This window comes from Drosophila ananassae, chromosome 3R (genome assembly GCF_017639315.1).
Source record: "Drosophila ananassae strain 14024-0371.13 chromosome 3R, ASM1763931v2, whole genome shotgun sequence".
Lineage (NCBI taxonomy): Eukaryota > Metazoa > Arthropoda > Insecta > Diptera > Drosophilidae > Drosophila > Drosophila ananassae.
Window position 1 is genome coordinate 14,992,106 of NC_057930.1, and position 20,356 is coordinate 15,012,461.

Consider the following 20,356-nt stretch of genomic DNA (forward strand, 5'->3'; position numbering starts at 1 on the left):
TCCGTTTGCTGCCCGCCCACCCCTGCGGTTCCAGCTCAAGGGACCCAAGAAGGCGAATGCTAATGCTTATTTTTGGCACAAAGTTAGGAATTCCAAGGTTTTTATTTTAAAAGGTTTTAGAACTCGCCTTTAATCTATTCCCCGAGACATCTTTATATTTTGATAGTTCTTTTTTTTAATATTTTTTATTTATATATCAGACTGTGTGTTAAATAGTCATAAGAGTTCAAAAACCATGGGTCAAAACTTGTTAATTTTTGGGGAATTCCAAAATTGTTATCAAATATTTACTATCAAATCCGTTTTAAGAGTTCATGATCCTAGGATTAAAATTAGACACTAAAGTTATTTTTTCTTTATAATATTAGTTTAAAAGTATTTCCAAAAGAATGATTTTCAAAAATTTTAATTCAAAAGAAATGTAACAATCAGGTTCGATTAGAATTGATGTCTAAAATATAGTTATTCTAAGAGTTGTAGGTATTAAAATGTTATATTTTATAACCATAATAATGTTAGCTTGTGAGATTTTTAAAATATTCCTAATTTCAGGTTGAGTTCTCCTGTGTAGAGCACATCCGATGATTGCTAAAGCCCACCAAGGCTGAACCCACTTACTACTTCCTAATCTAAGCAACTTCCTCAAAACTATCTAACTGGGCCACTAGGTCATATCCGACTTTCCCATACCCTACTCTTTCCCAACTGGGCCAAGCCTTGTCGCCCAGTTCTAGTCCTATCAAAACAGACACATTTCAAAATACGACCGACCTCAAAACCCAAAAAAAAACCCAAAGCTTCAATTTCGAAAGATTCTATTTTTGTAAATCTGCGTAGAATTTTATTGAAGCTCGGCAAGACAGGCTCAGTTGGAACGACTTGGAGATTTTTCTAACAGGAAATACGCAGTCGTATTATCCGTCTTATCAGCTCCACATATGGTATATACTAAATGAAAAAGCCTTAACCTAATCACGAGAGTCGGGACAAACAAATAATCATAATTAAATTGGAACTACTACAGATTTTATTGTTTGGTATTTCGACTTGAAAATACCCGTTTTTTAAGTAAAACTTAGATTTTTATAAATTTATAATAAAATTTGAGTATAGTAACTATTACAATAAATTGTATACATAGTAACTACTTTAATAACTACTACTTTAATATAAGTATTAATATAAATACCTTCTTAAATCATATATGGTTAAAAGGAGAAAGATATTACTTGACTTGAAGGTAGATGGCAAGAAAGAAAGTTTCCATAACTTTGACTTGGAAATATTGGAATTATTTAGTTAGAATATTTAATTTGGTTCAAGTTAGACCACTAGAAATAAATATTTTATAGTCTTAGTTTCCGTATTCTTCGGTTTATTCTGTTTTATCCTTAGACAGTTAAAAATTATAGGATTAAAGTTAGTCTACAAAGAAAAGAATAGTATATTTTTGAATTTTATGTATTTCAAAACTTATTTGTTGTTAAAATTATAGATTTTATTAAATTTTTACAGGATTTTTTACAGAACAATAGCTATAAGTTATAAATGTGAAAATAATGTTAGAAATGAAAAATGATTCATGTAAATTTTGATTTAATTCGTTATTATAAGAAAAATACCTGATTAAATGTTAGTTATTTATTTTTTTATATTTTGTAACTAGCAAATAGATAATATGTTTTAATATTTTTAAGATAAATATGTTAGGAGTATATTCTTTAATATTTTTTCAAATTCTAGTCAAGGATTCTAGTTAAGAAATCCGAGTTATGATATTTGTATTCGAAGTTCTAATATCTGTGATGTTTTTAAAACTTTGTCATTCGATGAAATTTCCATCATGAAAGTCCTTGTAAAATTGAGTGGAATGCAAAATCTTAAAAATGGGAATTCTATTTAAATGAAAATTAAAAAAAAAATATGTTAACAGAACATAATACCCATATTCGTAGTGGGTATTTGGTCCCAAATGGGGAAATAGATTTCGATGACTCGCAGAACAAGTGGCTCGAACCGGGCAGCTATGATTTGGTTAGCTGGCTCCGTGCTCCGAGCTCCGAGCTCCGTGCTCCGTTCCCCATTTCCTCGTTTCAAGGCGGCAAAGTGCTAAATTCATAGTGTCCCCACCTCCTTCCCCAACCATATTTCCATCCGGGCCCATCTGTCCCTGGCCTGTGCCGTCTCGCACCCACACATTGAAAAGCTCAAAATGGCAGTGTGTTAGTGAGCCGAATGGCAATCGGTTGCACGAATGGCGACGATCGTGGCGAGCGGGCAACGAATTCGAATTTCTTTGGCGGGGCTCGTGTTTAGTAACACTTCCACTTCGAACGCTTGACGATCTCCACATGTGGGGAGTGTGCTGTGCCCGACGATCGCAGCAGCAGCAAATCAGCGTTTTCTGTTAGTTTCATTCACTTTTTGTCCATCAAATTATTTTCTATCCGGTTTTTAACTATTTAATAAATGTTAAAAAATATTATATATTTTTGAAAATTTTTGAAAACTTCCTAACTTAATGTTTATTTCGTTCGCAGTATCGTGTGTGTGTTGAGAGAGAGAGTCAGACAGACAGAGAGAGAGAGAGTCGGAAAGTGAGACATATTAAGTTTGTGGCTAGGACCAAAGGACCTATCCAAGATGTTACCCAGAGATCTACGGCATCTCTCGGGTCTGCTGGGCGCCGTTGTTTTGCTGGCCAGCGTTGTGTCCTTTGCGGAGGCATCAAAGGTAAGTCTTAAAGGGTTAAGTCAAAATGTATAAAATTAAAATATTTAAATTAAATATAATTTTTGTCGAATTTCTTAATCTTACAATGCTTCTCAAACTGTAAGAAACTTATGGAAACTTTCAAGTTTGTAGTATTCAAAGAGCTTGTCAAACTGTAAGAAGATTCTAAGTTTAAATTTTTCTTTAATTACAAATTAAATTTTTTTTTATAATTTAACACAAACTTGATACTCCCAAACACTAAAAACAGTTTTCTTAAACATATATTTATTTAAAAAGATTTTTTGTTTTATTTTTTATTTAATATTTATCAAGAAAGCCACTAAAATTAGGTCAACTTCCAGCTGAGCTCTTAATCATTCCAGCTATTGTTATTGTAAAAAACTGCACTCTTTCATTTATATTCACATTTCCGGCGGATTCTGTTGCAACTCTTTGCCTTTTGGGCGATAATCTTGGGGACTCGGTCTCAGTCTCAATTGGTGGGTTCAATTGGGTCCCGCCGGGTTCGGGGACGGATTATGTCATTAACTTATTTTGCGATCCTATTTTAGTGGGTCACTCAGGTTAGCGATAATAAAGAATGATAACCTCTACTAATCTACAAATTATTTGATTTTTTGACCATAGCATTCTGCCATTGAACGTTTCCGGTTAGCAATTAAATTTAATTATATTTGATAATTATAGACTACAATTTGTTAATAATCAGTAATCGTTTCATAAATGTTTTAAATATATTTCAACAAAGTTGCAGAAATAATTCAAATAATTTGTTAACTTTTTCTTTAAATATCTGCCCCCAAGTGTAGGCAATGATTTTTGTAAATTGCTTTGAAAAAACTGAAAAATAATTTCCAGACACTTTAAAATTGAACTATGAAACTTTGTTTATGTAAATAATTAATCATAATTAAATTGTTTCCGTTTTTCGACACTTTATGTTGATAAAGTGTATTTTTTGGCTCGAATAGAGCGATTTCGTAAGAGCAGGGATTGAAATAAATAGAACACATGCCGGCGGCGCCTACTTTTAGATGGCGTTTTTGTTTTCAGCTTATCAGCCTTATAAATGGGCTGCTGCCCGCTGATCTACAAATTTAATTAGACTTATTGCTATGTTGGCGACATTGAGGCATTGATAGCATGTTCCGCTGATTGCGACATGAAATTCAAGATTCTAATTCAGAAAAATAGAAGACGATCAGGCACAGGCCCACAGGCTATCAGGCAGCTTGGCCTGACTTTTGCCCGTTTTCAAGTTGTTGCCTTTGATTTTCAAACAAAATAATTTCCATTTTGCACTCGATTTGGAAAAAAAAGGCATATGACATAGGGGGCATGGGATCTACTTTGCGATGATCGCCTCACGTGTTTGGCATCATAAATCGTCACAAATGTGTGCAGCTCGTTTGACAACTTCAGTAATTTGATTCGCACTTCTTTTCGCACTCGGTTACGTGGTCAATGCCATGGGCCCTGGCTCAGTTAGACCCCAATTGCCCCCAACTCTCCCCGATTCCCGATTCCGGGTGAGAGCTCCCCAGATCTTGTGGCCTGGAGTTGGAGTTGGTAGCAAAAACCGCAAAACGTTAATAAACTTGATTTCAATTGCTACTGTTGTTCGAGTTACTCTTTGGGTAAATGAGGCATTTATTAAAATTTAATTTTGTTACTAGGGAAATTACAACCCATTTTTTTAAGATAAAAAAAAATGAGTCAAAACCTGACATTGTAGAACTGTAACTGTAGATATCTTACAAGCAGGAAGTGAACTGCTTCCTTATTAGTAATGATTTATAAAAAACCAATTACAATGTAAAATTCTTATCAACAACTAGTATTTTTTAACTCATTTTGTCCTCTTTATTAAAAATAAGTTACTAAAGTATAGAGTACTTGTCTTTTCGACCCTAAAACCTTTAAAAATAACTTACCAATCCAGTTAACCATTTTCAAGCAGTGCTTCTCAAACTATTTTGCAAGCAGTTGACGGCTCGAATGATTTCCTTTTCCGCTGAGAAGAAAACCGATCAACTATTATTTAAGAGAAGCTTTCTGTTTAAAGTCTAAGAGAGAATTGGCCCCAACTCAGCCCCCAACTTAGAGCACTCAGACAACAGAGAGACCCAGTGAACTTCTTCAACTGCAGCTGAGGCTTTTCCATGAATGAATATTGATAAATTGCCTTTATCAGCGGCTGCCCATCCTCTCCGTCCGCTCCCAGCCCCACCACCCCCATCCCATTTTTAAATCGGCTCTTTGGGTCTCCCCTTTCTTCTTCCCCTCCTGCAGCACCCTATGCACTTGTTCTCGCTATATATGGAAATGCCGTTATTGTCTGAGCATAAGTGTGCTATTGAGTATTTGTATGTGGTTGTGTGTGTGTGTGTGAGTGAGAGTGCCGACAATTAGCAACTTAAGTGATCGGTGAAGGGTTTTTTCTCAGGGGGGCTGCCGCTGTTGGGGCGGAAACGGGAGGGATGCGGCAATCTTTTGACGTTCTGCACCATTTCAAATTGGAATTGAAAGTTGCTCGATTGTTTGTTGTTGTTGCTTCTGCAAACTGCGGCGGCTGCTTCTGCTCTCGGTATGTTTTAGAAACTTTCCTGATGCACTGTGAGAAAAAAAAAGTGCAAAAATTATGAAAATAATAAATATTTTAAGTTTATCGATATTAAAATTAAATAAAAATCTATTTTCTTAGTTTATAATTTAAAAAAAATATTTATAATTTCAAATTTTTTTTACACTGTACTTCGCGATCATCTATAATTTCAATTTCTTAGAGGGGTTTCTTGTTTATACCAGAAGAGATCCTGATCAGAACTGACCCGAGTCGGGCATAAATCACTGACCACGGATCGCCCCAGACAGAGCGGGGCCAAATGGGAATTAACACTCTACTCTGGACCGCCCAAGAACAACAACATCATCTTATTGCTGGACTTGGTCTTTGTGGAAGTTTATTTGCGTGCTTGAGTTGAATTGTTTGGCGAGTTGCATTTCAATTTGACTCAATTATTTATTTATCTGCAACTGAATGCGGAAATTATGCGAAGTCTCTTCTTAAAAGTGTGTGTGTGTGTGTATGTGTGTGTACAACATGTTGTATGAGCGATATGGATGGAGGACCCAACCACTTAGTAGCAGTCGACTCTGTAATGAATTTTGTAAATTGAAACGATTATTTATGAGCGAAGAGCTGAAGAAACTCATGAAATTGGGTTATCAGTCATCTGTCTCATAACTGCAGCTCGTTGTTCTCCTTTTTTCCATGTTATCAGTTCTACTTGGCACTTGGACAGTCGGACAGGCTTATGGAATTGATATTCATTAGAGCAGCTGAACTTTATACATATATTTAGACACTATACACTTAATAAAAACTGTCGGTGGCTGTGTGCCCGTTGCTGAGATTCCATTTCAAACAGCAAACATGTAACGTCATTGCTAAAAATAAATTCCCTTTATTCGTATTCACATTTCACCCAGAGTCCAGCTTTCTAAGTTAACTTTCCAGACTTTTGATTGTCTGAATTATTGGAAAAATATTGAAACAGAAAACCATTAAGTTGATAACTGAACGATGTTTGATTGGATTTAATAAACTAGGTTTATTTTATTGCAAAAATTTAAAGGGAAAAGTGGAGAAGGTATAGAACTCATAGAGGTTTTAGTTTTTTTTTTATTTTTAAGTTCTTATAAACTTTATTCCACCATAATGGCATGTAAATCGATTCTCCAATTATGGCCCCTTGGGATGGCTATATCTCTGTCAATATCTATCCGATTTTCAAACAGGTTACCTTTAAAGATTCGTGGATCGATTCTCTTTATATCTGTATCAGAACCTGGCATCAACATTTTCGATCGATTTTTTTTCGAATTATTCGGGAGGATCACCTTTTAAAATCGAAAATCGTGGGGAGCGCACTAATTGGACTATACTATACCTCTGCTAATATCCTTCCGATTCTTAAGCAGTGTACCATAAAAAATTCGTGGATCGATTTCCCGTATATCTCTTTCAAAATCTGGCATAACCATTTTCGATCATTATTTTTCAAATTTTTTTTGATGTAACTATGAAAGAATCCGTTAAGAACTTGTATCCTAAAAGATTTTGGGATCAGTAATTTGTCATTTAATCTAAAAAATGTAATCTAAAAATGCTGAAAAAACAATCTATTTGAAATGCAGTTTACTTGCAATATTATTTGTTAAGAAATAAAAGCAGGTGCAGTGGTCAGGTCAAATGAATCAGTTGGCGCTTCCTTATCGCCCATCGCCTCATAGGCGATCGTTTTGACAGCTCCATGTCCATCAATTTCAATGTTAATTTGAGTGGCCGGCAATTAATTATCATCTGTCAGGCTTGTGTCCAAACAATTATGTGCAATGATGCCATAACCTAGCACTTAAATGGCCCAACTGCGATTGTTTTGCTCATTTATGGACCTCCTCCTCCTCCTCCACCTCCACCTCCTTGGTGGAGTGCGTGGGTGGGTTCCATATTCCATATGTGTGTGTACTCCCCAAGTTCTGCATCTTTTTCCATATGATGTCAAGCGAAATGCAAAAAAAAATGATGTCATGCTGCAAGTGCGCCCGTCCAGATGTGCATTCATTATGCTCTCAGTGGATAAAGGGGCATGGCAGGGGGGTCCGTCTTTTTTTTTTCATGTCAATCACACGTTGCTCATATGTTGCCCCATATACAATTTTTATACTGCTACCCTGTACTAATGCCCCACAATGGGAGGTTTTCGACTGACGCATTGAGTCAAATCCATGGCCTGGAATGTTGCAACTTGCAATGAATCTGGCACTTTTGTTCCACATCCCCACTTCCAATTGGGTTGCATGCTCAATGAAATTGCTTTTATGGGAAGTGAGTGAGCCACTAAAAGTTGTTTGAAGTCAAAGGCCATAACTGAGGCATTCCAGAAAGGTAATTTAATTTTTTTATTGAAACATATGTAGGTTTTTTGAATTTAAAATATAATAATTTTTAAAGATTAATGGTTCTTGAAAGGTGGTTTCTAAACTAACTGAAGTTTTATGTATTTATTTAATTAATATTTAATACTTAATTATAGCTATTAATAAAATTAAATGTCCAAAAGATTCTTCAGCAGATCCTTCTTAAATTTTTTCTTGTTGTCAGAAAACTTCTCAGTCAGCATATCCAGGTCTACTACATAATTTTAGATTCGTGCCTTCATTGTTGCATGCAGTTTTTAAAACGTTTATGAGGCATATTTTACAAGTGATTTGTTTTTGTTATTGCTGCCGAGATGCCACTATGCCACTGCTGCAAGTTCCCACTCCACTCCATGCCACGGCATGGAGAACACTGTTGATTGATGGCGCGTGTTGTTCGACTTGGCAAATTGGGTCAATTCTGACGCACCGAAGGATCCTCTATTTCTATAACTAACAATTAGTATCTGTATCTGTATCTGAGCCATGGATTCTATAGCCTACTTGGCAACAAAGAGCATAACTGATGGAGGGATGGTCTGCAACAGATAACCCCTTTGTCCATCAATGAAAGAATATGCCAAGATTATTTTTATATTCTATATAGAATCACAAAATATATTTTAATGCTAAATTAAATTCGAGCTTGGGTTTTAAAATCTTTCCTGGCTTATCAGTAAATAAATGATGACATTCTTATAATTATAATATTTTTGTATTCCACATCCGGGCAGGGCAAGGCAGGGCATGGCAGGGCAGGCCACCAGATTACCAGACGATCTTGCCTACTCTTTCTTTAGATAATAACCCGTCCACTTGGAGAGACATTTCGCTGTGCTCTGCATTCCCTGAATAACTTCAGAACTTCACAACTCCATAAGATATCGCTTGCACTTCGAAGGAAAGACTTGGAGTTAGCACTGCCTCCCCCCGACTACTGACATCAGATACTCAAGACCAGGACCCCAGACTGGGGCCAATGGACTTGCATTCTGGATCCCAGAAACATCATCTCTTATTGTCTGTGCCCGGTACTGATACATATATTTTCGCTTGTGCGGCGATTAGCGTGGGTGGGTGTGCCCAATTGTCGCGCCAGATAGATGGATATATGCCAGATATATATCATCTGGACTGGGATCTCTAGCGGAGGCCTAGCTTTGACCTTAAACCATGCATTCGGTTGGGTTGTATGGGCGGAGTGGGGCGGAACTGTCCCGGCAACTGGGACAATTGGCGTTAACATTTGCAAATGCGCTTAAGTGCGCGCCACTGACACACTCACCACCGCCTCCCAGTTACCTCCGAGTGAGTGTGTATATATCCGTATATATGTATAGACTAACGGGTAGAATTTCGAGACACAGTGGTGCAAAAGGTGTTCTATATGGGCCAACAAATATCTGGCTCTCATGAGATATTTATTTTTGGCGGGGGTTTGTGGTGCTCGGTTTTAATGATTGTTTTTGGATAATAGTTAAGATTTCTGGGCTTTAATTTAGGTGGATAATCAAACTTTAACTAATTTATTACATTTTAATCAACATTTTATATTCATAAAGCCTTTATTTATTAATTTTACAAACAAATCCTATTGATCTTCATTTTTGAAAAAAACTATAGCCTACTTTGGAGGTGAAAGCTTAGAAATTTGATATTAATTGTAAAAATTTAAATCAGTATATTTATATAGAGCTTATAATACTTGATTATAGAAAATACTAATGTATAAAACCCTAAAGTTTATAAAACAGATACTATATTAATATTTAATAGTCATGGAATAGTTTAAGAAACTTAAGATGACGAGCTCTGATGACAAAACCCTCTAACTTAGATAGTTTTCTATCCACTATAATTACATATTTGATAATTAAATATTTTAAAACTTAAAAATACCTTAACTTTGTTAAATACTTAACCCATTTTATGTGAATAAATAAAAGACACCTAATACCTGTTCAAGTAATTTCCTCAAAAACGCGTGCCCATTCAGGAATTCGGTTAAAAGAATTTTTTTTTTGGAAATATTCCCAGAGTCAGTGGCTCCTTTGCTGACATCAACGGAATCGGGTGCATATGTGAAATAAGCACAGTGCAGTTGCATTTTTTTTCCAATTTTTTTTTGGCGGCAATCAAACAGAACAGCCAACCCTTTCCCCCATTTTTTTTTTTTTTTGAGTGGCTCTTGGCTCAACGACGCCACTCAGTAGTGCGTTGTCTGGCAGTGGTGCCATCAAAAAAAATAAAAAAAAATCAAAAAAAATCAAAAAAAATATATATATGTGTGGAAGTGGCAGTGGCCCATATATGGACCTGGGTGTACATATATAGAGCATATATTTACATGTGGATTCACAAGTATTGCCTTGCCCAGTGTCAAGTTCAAGGAAATTGCAGTGCTGTCACTTTTCAACGTGTTACCGCAACAATCCTCACTTCACTTCACAAAATATATATGTTTTTTCTGAATTTATTTTCGTGTCATACGAGATTGAGGATTCCTTATGTTTCTTTTTGAATTTTGCAATTGATTGAATGAAATTCGATGGTGGTTTCCAAGCCAATTTCAATTTCCATTTCAATTGAAGGAATGTGTTTTTGGCTGTGAAACAAAAGACTTGATCGATGTGCCTTACTTTCTCGGTAAGCATGTATATTTTTCAAATCTTCGGCTGGCTAATAAAAGCATTTCAATATTTCTCACACAGTTTCTAGCACAGCTTTTGGTATTTCCAGCAATCGAGTGCAATTGTTTCTCGCCACCTGCACCTGCATCGCCGCCCCAATCTGAGGTGGGGTTCGTTGGATTTTATTTTCGTATCTGCAGTTTCTTGAATCTTTTTCTTCGATTCGATGGTACAAACATCACAGCATCTTCTGGTTCACCGCATAGTCTTATATTCAAATTTTTTTTTTGTGATTTTCTAGTTTCAGTATTGTTTACTTTTCACGTTCTCGTTTCGGGATTTCGAATGATTCGGTGATGTGAATATTTAGTTAACAGATGGTTTGATCTCCTGCAAGTCAAAAGTTTACTTCTGGGAATCCATTCGCGGAGGATGTCTCTTCCCCTTGTTTTTTTTTTTTCACATTTTGGGGCTTTGAACTCCGGAGATGTCGCTGCCGGCTGCCGGTCTTCTTCAAAACCGGAATCTCATAAACAGATTTTTTTCGCTATTTGTAAATCAGCAAAATTGGCCAAAACATTTGACACTAATTTGTTTCATCCAGCAAACAATTAAACATATATTTTTCAAATGCAAAGATATTTAGAAAATATACACAAAACCAAAAAAAATTCAAATCTCAACACATACGTGCAACATGTGTGCAGTTTTTTTTTCCTTCTTTTCTTTAAATTGTTTTTTATTTTTGGAGAAACATTCAGAATATAAAACTTGAACGAGCACTGGCCATAATTTTTCCGACTTTTAACCAACATGAAATTATGTCAATTCTATTAATAAACAAAGCAAATTAAGGATGTTTATGCTCTGACATCAATGAGGAAGCCGCAACAAGAATTCTAGCCAAAAAAAATGTATATTAAATATTATGAAATGGCCATAAAGGTGTTCAACTTCAACCTACCTCACAGGTGAATTGCAAAGTGATTTCATAATTTGAAATATTCCAGATAATTGAGTTTTTAACCGAATTGCATTCGTGTTTATGGATGCACATTAATTGGGTTAAAAATGCGTTGAATGTGGTGCCCAAAACAGACCCACCCCCACGGTCCCTGGCAGTCTTCGGGCCAACTTCAGGGCGAGGTCCACTGAGCTTGCTCTATGCACTCGCTCAATTGACTAAGCAAAAGTGAAAAAACACTCAGCAACTATGGAAGATTATCTCATTGCGAACGGAAGCAGTGCAATTAAAGCGGGGAAAAACTGCACAAATGCAGCTGCAAAATACTGCAATTATTATTGTTGTTGATTTTCTGGATAAAACCGAGCCCGATTTTTTGTTATGAGAAGGAATTTCACGAAATCACAGAGCATAGATATTACGAGTCGAAGGTCATTGCGTTTATGCGAGCATTAAACCTATGGATAAATGCCAGATTTGAAGGAATCTGCTAGCATTTCTTATTTCTATTTCCAAGAAGTCCCTGTGATAAAAAAAAGAATAGATCAAAGTTGGTCTAATGAATATAGAACGAATTGATTCTGACAACTTTGATTCCCTAAACGAGAGTCCCAATCAGGGGCAATCAAGAGAGTGCCTTATTCCCAATTGAATTACTTTTTTTTTGCAAAAATATTAGTCCAAGAAAAGTCCAAGTCCAAACTAACTGAGGACCTAACTTTGTGATCTTTATTCCAGGAATGTAACACAACAGTATGTGACTGCAAAGGCATCAAAGGACGACAGGGCGCCATCGGGCCCTTTGGAGTCATCGGACTGGAGGGAGCACCTGGCGACACGGGACCATACGGACCACCCGGCCGACTTGGCGAAAAGGGTGATGTTGGCGAATACGGCGGAGTAGGCGAAAAAGGACATCGTGTAAGTTGGCTTTAAAGGATATATAAAAAAAAACAACAAAACAAATTATTGAAAATTTTCAGGGTGAGAGTGGACCACAAGGACAACCCGGTATTCCTGGTAATAGAGTAAGTTACTTTTAAACTAAAAAAGTTCTAAAAAATAATCCCGAAATAATCTATAAAGGGTATTCCCGGCGAGGACGGTCCTTCAGGACCCCGTGGTATCGACGGCTGCGATGGACGGCCAGGATCGATGGGCGAACCCGGCAAGCCCGGCGAAAATGGAAAGCATGGTCAGATGGGTGCTCCGGGTAATGCGGGAGCACCTGGTGATGCCGGCGAGGGCGGCATCAATTCGAAGGGCACCAAGGGTACCCGCGGTGAGCGCGGTCAGGACGGCACCCAAGGACCGCCTGGATTCGAGGGCGATCGCGGCCAGAAAGGTGACACCGGTTTCGCGGGCATGGAGGGTGAGAAGGGTGACCGCGGCTACCAGGGCGTCAAGGGCGACACTGGCGAGCCATTGGAGACGAACTACAGCTACCAGGGCACACCCGGTGAGAAGGGTGAGCCCGGCGAGGGAGAGCCCGGAGCACTGACCTCTGACTCGTCCCAAAAGGGCTACAAGGGATACATGGGCAAGCGTGGTGTGGATGGACCAGTTGGACCGGCTGGAGAACGTGGTCCCTTCGGACGAAATGGACTGCCCGGCGGTCGTGGTGATATAGGAGAGCCCGGAGAGCGTGGCAAGCCCGGCAAGGATGGAGAGTCTGGTGTCCCCGGTAATAAGGGCGTTAAAGGTGCCCCCGGATACGACGGTCAGAATGGAATCGACGGTAGGCCCGGTGATAGGGGTGAGGACGGCTTCGACGGCACCCCCGGTATCCAGGGACCCCAAGGACCACCCGGTATCTACGACCCCACTCTTAGCCAGTCGCTACCCGGCCCGATCGGTCCTCAGGGTGATCTGGGACCGGAGGGACCACGCGGCTTGAACGGAGTGCCCGGCAAGCAGGGACGCCGCGGACCACAAGGACCCGCCGGCCAGCCAGGAGACGAGGGATTGAGCGGAAATCGCGGCCCTCCCGGACGCAGTGAACGAGGAGAGGCTGGTGATTACGGTCTGATGGGTCCTCCTGGGCCTCAGGGTCCTCCCGGAGAGGTGGGACCAATCGGACGCACCGGACTGCACGGCGATTCTGGCCTCAACTTGATCGGACAAAAGGGTCAACCCGGATTGAATGGCCAGCCTGGAATGTATGGATATCGTGGCGAGCGTGGAGAAGTCGGCTTGCCCGGAGACAAGGGTTTGCCTGGCGAGGGCTACAACATTACGGGGCCCAGGGGTGCCCAGGGTCCACCCGGATTGCGTGGCCGTCCCGGTGATGATGGCCTGCCTGGCTATCGAGGCTATCCCGGTGACAAGGGTCTGCGAGGCGACGACTGTGGCATCTGTCATGCCGGACCTCGGGGTACACGAGGCCAGGAGGGTGACACCGGTTATCCAGGAACTCATGGCAACCGTGGCCTGATCGGCATCACCGGTGCCCGTGGCCCAAAGGGTGCACAGGGCAAGCCCGGTAAACCCGGTTTCCCGGGTATTCGAGGACTGCCTGGTATTCCCGGTGAACCTGGAGCGATCGGAGCTAAGGGTCGTGCCGGAGTAATTATAACCATTGGTAACCTGGTTAAAGGAGAAAGGGGTGACGATGGCGATTTCGGTGCTCGTGGAGTACAGGGATTGGATGGAGACCAGGGATTGAACGGCTTCCCCGGCAGTCAAGGTGCTCGTGGTGAGCCCGGTCTGCGAGGCGATTACGGCGACACTGGAAGGCCCGGCATCGATGGACGTCCCGGACGTAATGGAGTCGATGGAAAGCCCGGTGTCACGCCTTCAGTCCCCAAGCAACGATTGGTCGGTGATGCGGGTCGCAACGGTCGCCGAGGCGATCGTGGTGACGACGGAGAACGCGGCTTCAAGGGCGACAAGGGTGAGCCACATCCCGGAGAGATTATTGACAACAGGGGTGAACGTGGTGACTTTGGATTCCCCGGACTGCCCGGCTTTAGAGGTCAAAAGGGCGACGACGGAGATGTCGGAATCGAAGGCGAGTTTGGTGACCAAGGACCGGTTGGTGACACAATCGAAGGACCAGTTGGAGCCAAGGGCTATCCAGGCATTCCCGGTGACTATGGACTGCAGGGCGCTCCCGGAGAGCCCGGCATGGATGGCGAACCTGGAACGGACGGCAATCCTGGATACAAGGGCCAGCGTGGTGAGCCAGGACAATCGGTTATACCCGGAGACATGGGTATACCCGGTCGAGTGGGAGTGAAGGGCTACCCTGGAGACGTCGGTTTGGCGGGCCAATACGGAGCTCCAGGCATTCGAGGTCTTAAGGGACAGAAAGGTGAGGTGGGACCGTACGGCGCTACCGGACTGACCGGCCTTCCCGGCAATAAGGGTCAACGTGGTGACTACTTGGTCGGCCCTCCCGGCCCTGCAGGTCAACCCGGTCGAAGCGGAAGCATCGCTCTTCATGGCACTAAGGGCCAGAAGGGAGATTTTGGCGTCCAAGGACCTTTCGGCGGAAGTGGCGTCAAGGGCAGCATCGGTTTGACCGGCTTGCGTGGACCTTTGGGCAACCCGGGAGTAGCAGGCTACCCAGGTAGCCCCGGAATCGGAGGATTGCCGGGAATGGTCGGCGAGAACGGTGATCGTGGTGAGATTGGAGCAGATGGACGACCTGGTGACATTGGACCACGTGGAGCTGTCGGTGATCTGGGTCCAAAAGGTGAGATTACATTTTTATACAACAATCGCAAGTCCCAAAAACATAATACCTTCCAATACAGGTCTCACTGGCGACATTGGACCGTTTGGATATCCCGGATCCCATGGACGTCCCGGTATCAAGGGAGTGCGTGGAGATAGAGGTGTACCCGGTTATCCGGGAGTAAAGGGCGCTGCCGCTTACAGCGGCATCAAGGGAGATGCTGGTGAGCCCGGCTACCCTGGACTACAAGGCTACATAGGAGCTCCGGGAGCTAAGGGATTGCGAGGACAGCCTGGTGATTCACCCGAGGCGTTGGAAGGTCCCATCGGTCGCAAGGGAGAGCCGGGAAATCCAGGACGGGATGGACTTAATGGTCGCTACGGTTTGAAGGGTCAGCGCGGTGATCGTGGCTTCGCTGGTCAAGCCGGTATTCGAGGTGCTCCAGGATCTATCGGAGTGCCGGGATATCGTGGACGCAACGGTACTCCTGGTCTCAAGGGTGCAGTTGGAGAACGTGGACCCGATGGACCCACCGGACCTAAAGGAGAAAAGGGTGACGATGGAATTTACGGTCTGAATGGACTTCCCGGAAACCAAGGTCCTCAAGGCCCACCCGGCATCCAGGGTCCCCAAGGACTGCCTGGCGACGAAGGAGAAATCGGCTATCCCGGACGTGTGGAGAACTTGGGTGATCGTTATCTCTACCGCGGCTTCCCCGGAGATCGTGGATACGAGGGAGCCCAGGGCGAGCAGGGTGATATCGGCCTGGTCGGATTCATCGGACTTCCGGGCGCAAAGGGCGAAAGAGGAGATATTGGTCCCGTCGGATATCCAGGCTTAGATGGTAGTCCAGGACTCAAGGGCGTTCAAGGTGACAGGGGATACCGAGGTCTGCCAGGCATACAGCTGACGGCCGAACGAGGCTTGGATGGTGATGCAGGATACGATGGACGTCCCGGTCGCCCAGGACGCCCGGGCCAGAAAGGAGCTCCCGGTGAACAAGGAGAGTACGGAAGGAATGGTGCCATTGGCCACCAAGGACCCGAGATCCAAGGTCCTCCTGGTCCGCAAGGTGATGCGGGAGCGCCAGGAGCACCCGGACGCCCAGGCTCGTATGGATTAGCGGGCGTTCAAGGAGAACGCGGCAGTCAAGGTCTTCAGGGCCAGAAGGGAGAGCCAGGCTATACCGTTTGGGGCATGCAGGGCGACATTGGAGATGTTGGCTACCAGGGAGTTTCTGGACCCGACGGACCCAAGGGTGAGCCAGGCTACCCCGGTCGTCCGGGTCAGTACGGCCGCGCAGGACCACAAGGACCCCGAGGCCTTACAGGAGAGATCGGTTGGGGAGGCGTTGACGGCGTGGACGGTCTGGCGGGCGTGAAGGGTCAGCCGGGAGAGACATTCTCGTACTCCTTCGCTCGCCAAGGCGACCGAGGCGAACCCGGAATAGATGGCTTCAAGGGCCAGCGCGGTGAAACCGGAGCTCCTGGATTGGAGGGATACATCGGCTATAGAGGCGCCAAGGGCTACATGGGTGATCAAGGAGAAGTGGGCTATACTGGTGCCGATGGTCCCCAAGGACCCCGCGGTGACCAGGGTGCCATCGGTCTGACTGGTCGCACTGGTCTCACCGGTAGGCCCGGAGCACCCGGAGATCCGGCTCCACCACCACCGCCGCCAAAGAGCCGTGGCTTCATCTTCACCCGCCACTCGCAATCCGTCAACGTACCCCAGTGTCCCGCCAACACGAATCTGTTGTGGGAGGGCTACTCCCTATCCGGTAACGTTGCTGCCAGTCGTGCTGTTGGCCAGGATCTGGGTCAGTCCGGCTCCTGCATGATGAAGTTCACCACCATGCCGTACATGCTCTGCGATCTGAACAACGTGTGCAACTATGCCCAGAACAACGACGACAGCTTGTGGCTGTCCACCGCCGAGCCCATGCCGATGACCATGGCCCCCATCGAGTCCAAGGACCTCATGAAATACATTTCCCGGTAGGATCATGCCTTAGCACATTATAATTTTAATTATATTCTCTAATCTTTTATGTCATTCAGTTGCGCGGTTTGCGAGACATCCACGCGGGTCATCGCCTTGCACTCACAGTCCATGTCCATTCCGGAGTGTCCTGGCGGCTGGGAGGAGATGTGGACTGGTTACAGTTACTACATGGTAAGGATATAACAATAATTACTTAATAAGTAATATTTCATTGTTGTATAAACTATTTTCAGACCACCTTGGATAACACTGGAGGTGTTGGCCAAGACCTCGTCTCCCCGGGCTCCTGTTTGGAGGACTTCCGTGCCCAACCGGTGATTGAGTGCCATGGCCATGGACGCTGCAACTACTACGATGCTCTGGCTTCCTTCTGGCTCTCGGTAATCGAGGAACAGGATCAGTTCAGTAAGCCACGCCAGCAGACCCTGAAGGCCGACCCGACCAGCAAGATAAGCAGGTGCGTCTTCCCCATTATCCTGAAAAATTGACACTTTTTTTAAGAGAATTTGACTTGCAGGTGCACAGTCTGCCGTCGTCGCGGTGACGCCTTTATAACCCGTACTGTGGTCCAGAGGACTTCCTCGTCCTGGTCATTAGGATCGAGCTACGACCCTGCCGGCGAATCGCGCTCGTCTGGAGGAGGACCTGGCTTCAGCTCTAGTTGGTCATCTGGTGGCGGAGCCGGTGGCAATTCCGGATCTGGATCTGGCTCTGGCTCTGGCTGGTCTTCGGGTGGAAGTGGTGGAGCTGGCTCTAGCTGGTCATCCAATGCTAGCCCTGGATCTGGATCAAGCTGGTCATCCAATGCTAGCCCTGGATCTGGATCAAGCTGGTCATCCAATCCAAGCCCTGGATCTGGCTCTAGCTGGTCATCCAATCCTACCCCTGGATCCAGCTCAAGCTGGTCATCCAATCCTAGCCCTGGATCCGGCTCAAGCTGGTCATCCAATCCTAGCCCTGGATCCGGATCAAGCTGGTCATCCAATGCTAGCCCTGGATCCAGTTCCAGCTGGTCATCCAACAACAGACCCGGCTCCAATGCAAGCCCCGGATCCAACACAGGCGCATGGTCATCAGGCTCCAGCTGGAGCACTGATCCGCGAAACCCCGCTGCATCGAACTACCGCACTTACGACGGCAACAGGCAACCGTACTCCCAGGCGCCCAGCAACTACTATAGCGGCAGGTACAACCAGGCCCAGAGACGCCCGGCTCCCCAGAACTACAATGAGTACGCCCGCCAAGGTGACTCCCGTACGTACCGTCGGCGCACGCGCGAGGACACCATCGCCCCATAGATTTTCACTAAGTAGCAGTTAAATTTTTGTCTTAAGTCTATTGCTATCCTATCACGATAACGATAACGATCCAAAACCAAAAACAAATGAAACCAAAACCAACAACCATAACCACCTAGTAAGTGCCATTTTCTGTGGAGTTGCAATCTAACACAAAGTGTCACAGTGCCGAAAAAAAAAGGAATATCATAGTAGAGGACGCGAGGAGTATCCACTGCCTGCATAGCAACGAAAGAATGTCTTGCGACTCTGATGGAATTAATGTAAACGTAACAAAAACCAAAAACAAAACCCAGTTTTTTGATAAATAAAATGTACACAACATAAAACAAATGCACTTTAAAATTGTCTAACTTTGATTTCAAAAAATTACATAAAATGGTGGATGTAGAGTCTGTACTATAGAGCATATGGCTAGCAAATCTTATCAGGAATAGGCTTATCAGTAGACCACCAATAAATAGACATCTTCCGATAACATCTTCACCAAAAAATATACTTGTTCCCAAGTATTTTCCAAAAATTTAAACACAATATTGTTTGGTTTCAAGTCTGACGAGCGAATTTATTTTTATTACAATTTGAAAAAGGTTTTACATATCCGAATGTAATCAGTTTGCTCCCCCACTAACAAGTAACATTACAAATCTCGTAAAGGCTAAGGCAGAGGTACATCTTCACGTGAGGCTGGCCGACCATATTTTTGATTGTATGCAGCTTGTATTCGGTAGATGTACCTCTGGGACCAGGACCCGATAGGGAGTTGTTGTGTCCTTTATGTTCTTATCTATATGCTTTCGATTTACACGACTGGCGGCTACTCAAAAACACAAATACAGTACACTTAAGCTTTTAAACGGAATACAGGAATACAAAGTTACATTTGGTGTACAGTAGGCTAAAGGGTTTTTTTGTTGGGTGAAACAGAGAGATACGGCTAACTAGGGTATATTGGGACAAGAGCCTATAGTTAACAGAGGATCAGAGCCGCATGGCTATTTGGTGTTGACCGGCTGTTCTGTTCCCGCCTCCTCCTTTGTCCACTATTATTTAACAAAGTCAGGATTCTCCTGAACCTTTTCGTTAAACTGCAGATGATTGTCGATGATCTGGAATAGAACCTCGGGCGCTGGAAAGCGGCCCGTTTGTAACTTTGACCATACCGGCACGTCATTCAATGTTATCTCAAATGCTCCCGACGAGATCAGCTGACCCTCGAGCATGTTGCCCAGAAAGAAGATCATCATGCAGGCATAAATCTTGTTCGACTGCAGATGGCTCCACCAGCTGGGTGTGTTGAACCCAAGGAAGGTGAACGGACTAACTGCCGATACCACCGACACAATAATCGTGATCTTCAATGCAAATATAATCTTCGAGAGGTAATAGTTCAGGCCGGGAGGATCGTAATGAGCCCCGTGCACCTGGATCTGTGGGTACTTCTCGACCAAAATGTTAACATAGTCCTCGAAGGCCTTGCGGTAGCCGCAGGAGTAGCTAATGGGCGAGAGAAACACGTATGTTCAGAGTTCAATGTTTGATATGCTAATTACCCCGCATAATCCTCACCAGTAAAGAAAAGTCATCGTCGGCGCAATGTTTTGTCCCAATTTCGTGGCCGGTATCTCCTTGTCGCCGTCGGCGACCACCAGGGCGTATCCAGCGCAGAGACATAGTACCAGCAAGGCCACGTTTCTACCAGTAAGGGATTCCATTGTGTGGTTTATTTTAATTTTTCTCTCTCAAATGTCGAATAGAATTGTTGTTCACACTTTGCTTCAGTGTTGGCAAATGCCATGTTGACAATGTCCACGTTTCGGGGTGAATTCAATTGACAGTGTTGGCTACTCTTTTTTTTTTAAATAAATAATTATTTTATTTAAATGTTAGAAGCTTAATTATAAGTAATCTATTTTAAATTTTCAGAACTAGCCTTGAATAAGCCATAATTAAAAGGTATTATGATAATAATGATAATGAAAGTGGAATATACTTTTTAATATTGTTTTATTAAAAACAATTACTAAAACATACACAGATTACAATTTTTGTTCATTCAGTT

At 43.2% G+C, this 20,356-nt stretch overlaps 2 protein-coding genes across 2 annotated transcripts; one reads left to right on the forward strand and one right to left on the reverse strand.

The window, feature by feature from the left end:
• Positions 1–2,222: 2,222 nt before the first annotated feature.
• LOC6496989 (collagen alpha-1(IV) chain) lies at positions 2,223–18,631 on the forward strand. Its single transcript, XM_014905978.3, has 9 exons — positions 2,223–2,406; positions 2,541–2,733; positions 12,052–12,234; positions 12,297–12,341; positions 12,400–15,010; positions 15,072–16,989; positions 17,053–17,167; positions 17,230–17,453; positions 17,514–18,631. Exons 2-9 carry the CDS (start codon positions 2,644–2,646, stop codon positions 18,292–18,294), a joined length of 5,967 nt encoding a protein of 1,988 aa, XP_014761464.1. The 5' UTR covers positions 2,223–2,406; positions 2,541–2,643; the 3' UTR covers positions 18,295–18,631.
• A 202-nt stretch (positions 18,632–18,833) lies between these two features.
• Positions 18,834–20,099, reverse strand: LOC6498515 (thioredoxin reductase-like selenoprotein T homolog CG3887). Its single transcript, XM_001962944.4, has 2 exons — positions 19,864–20,099; positions 18,834–19,791 (listed from the first exon to the last, which is right to left on the reverse strand). The coding sequence occupies exons 1-2, from the start codon at positions 20,007–20,009 to the stop codon at positions 19,341–19,343; spliced, it is 597 nt and encodes a 198-aa protein (XP_001962980.1). The 5' UTR covers positions 20,010–20,099; the 3' UTR covers positions 18,834–19,340.
• Positions 20,100–20,356: the final 257 nt, after the last annotated feature.

Excerpts from the sequence above, each read along its gene's own strand:
- LOC6496989 (XM_014905978.3), top strand. The coding sequence starts at position 2,644 with ATGTTACCCAGAGATCTACGGCATCTCTCGGGTCTGCTGGGCGCCGTT. Across the intron at positions 12,235-12,296 it reads TAGGCGAAAAAGGACATCGT|GGTGAGAGTGGACCACAAGG; the intron begins GTAAGTTGGCTT and ends GAAAATTTTCAG. Across the intron at positions 12,342-12,399 it reads CCGGTATTCCTGGTAATAGA|GGTATTCCCGGCGAGGACGG; the intron begins GTAAGTTACTTT and ends TAATCTATAAAG.
- LOC6498515 (XM_001962944.4), bottom strand. The coding sequence starts at position 20,009 with ATGGAATCCCTTACTGGTAGAAACGTGGCCTTGCTGGTACTATGTCTC. Across the intron at positions 19,792-19,863 it reads ACGATGACTTTTCTTTACTG|CTACTCCTGCGGCTACCGCA; the intron begins GTGAGGATTATG and ends CTCGCCCATTAG.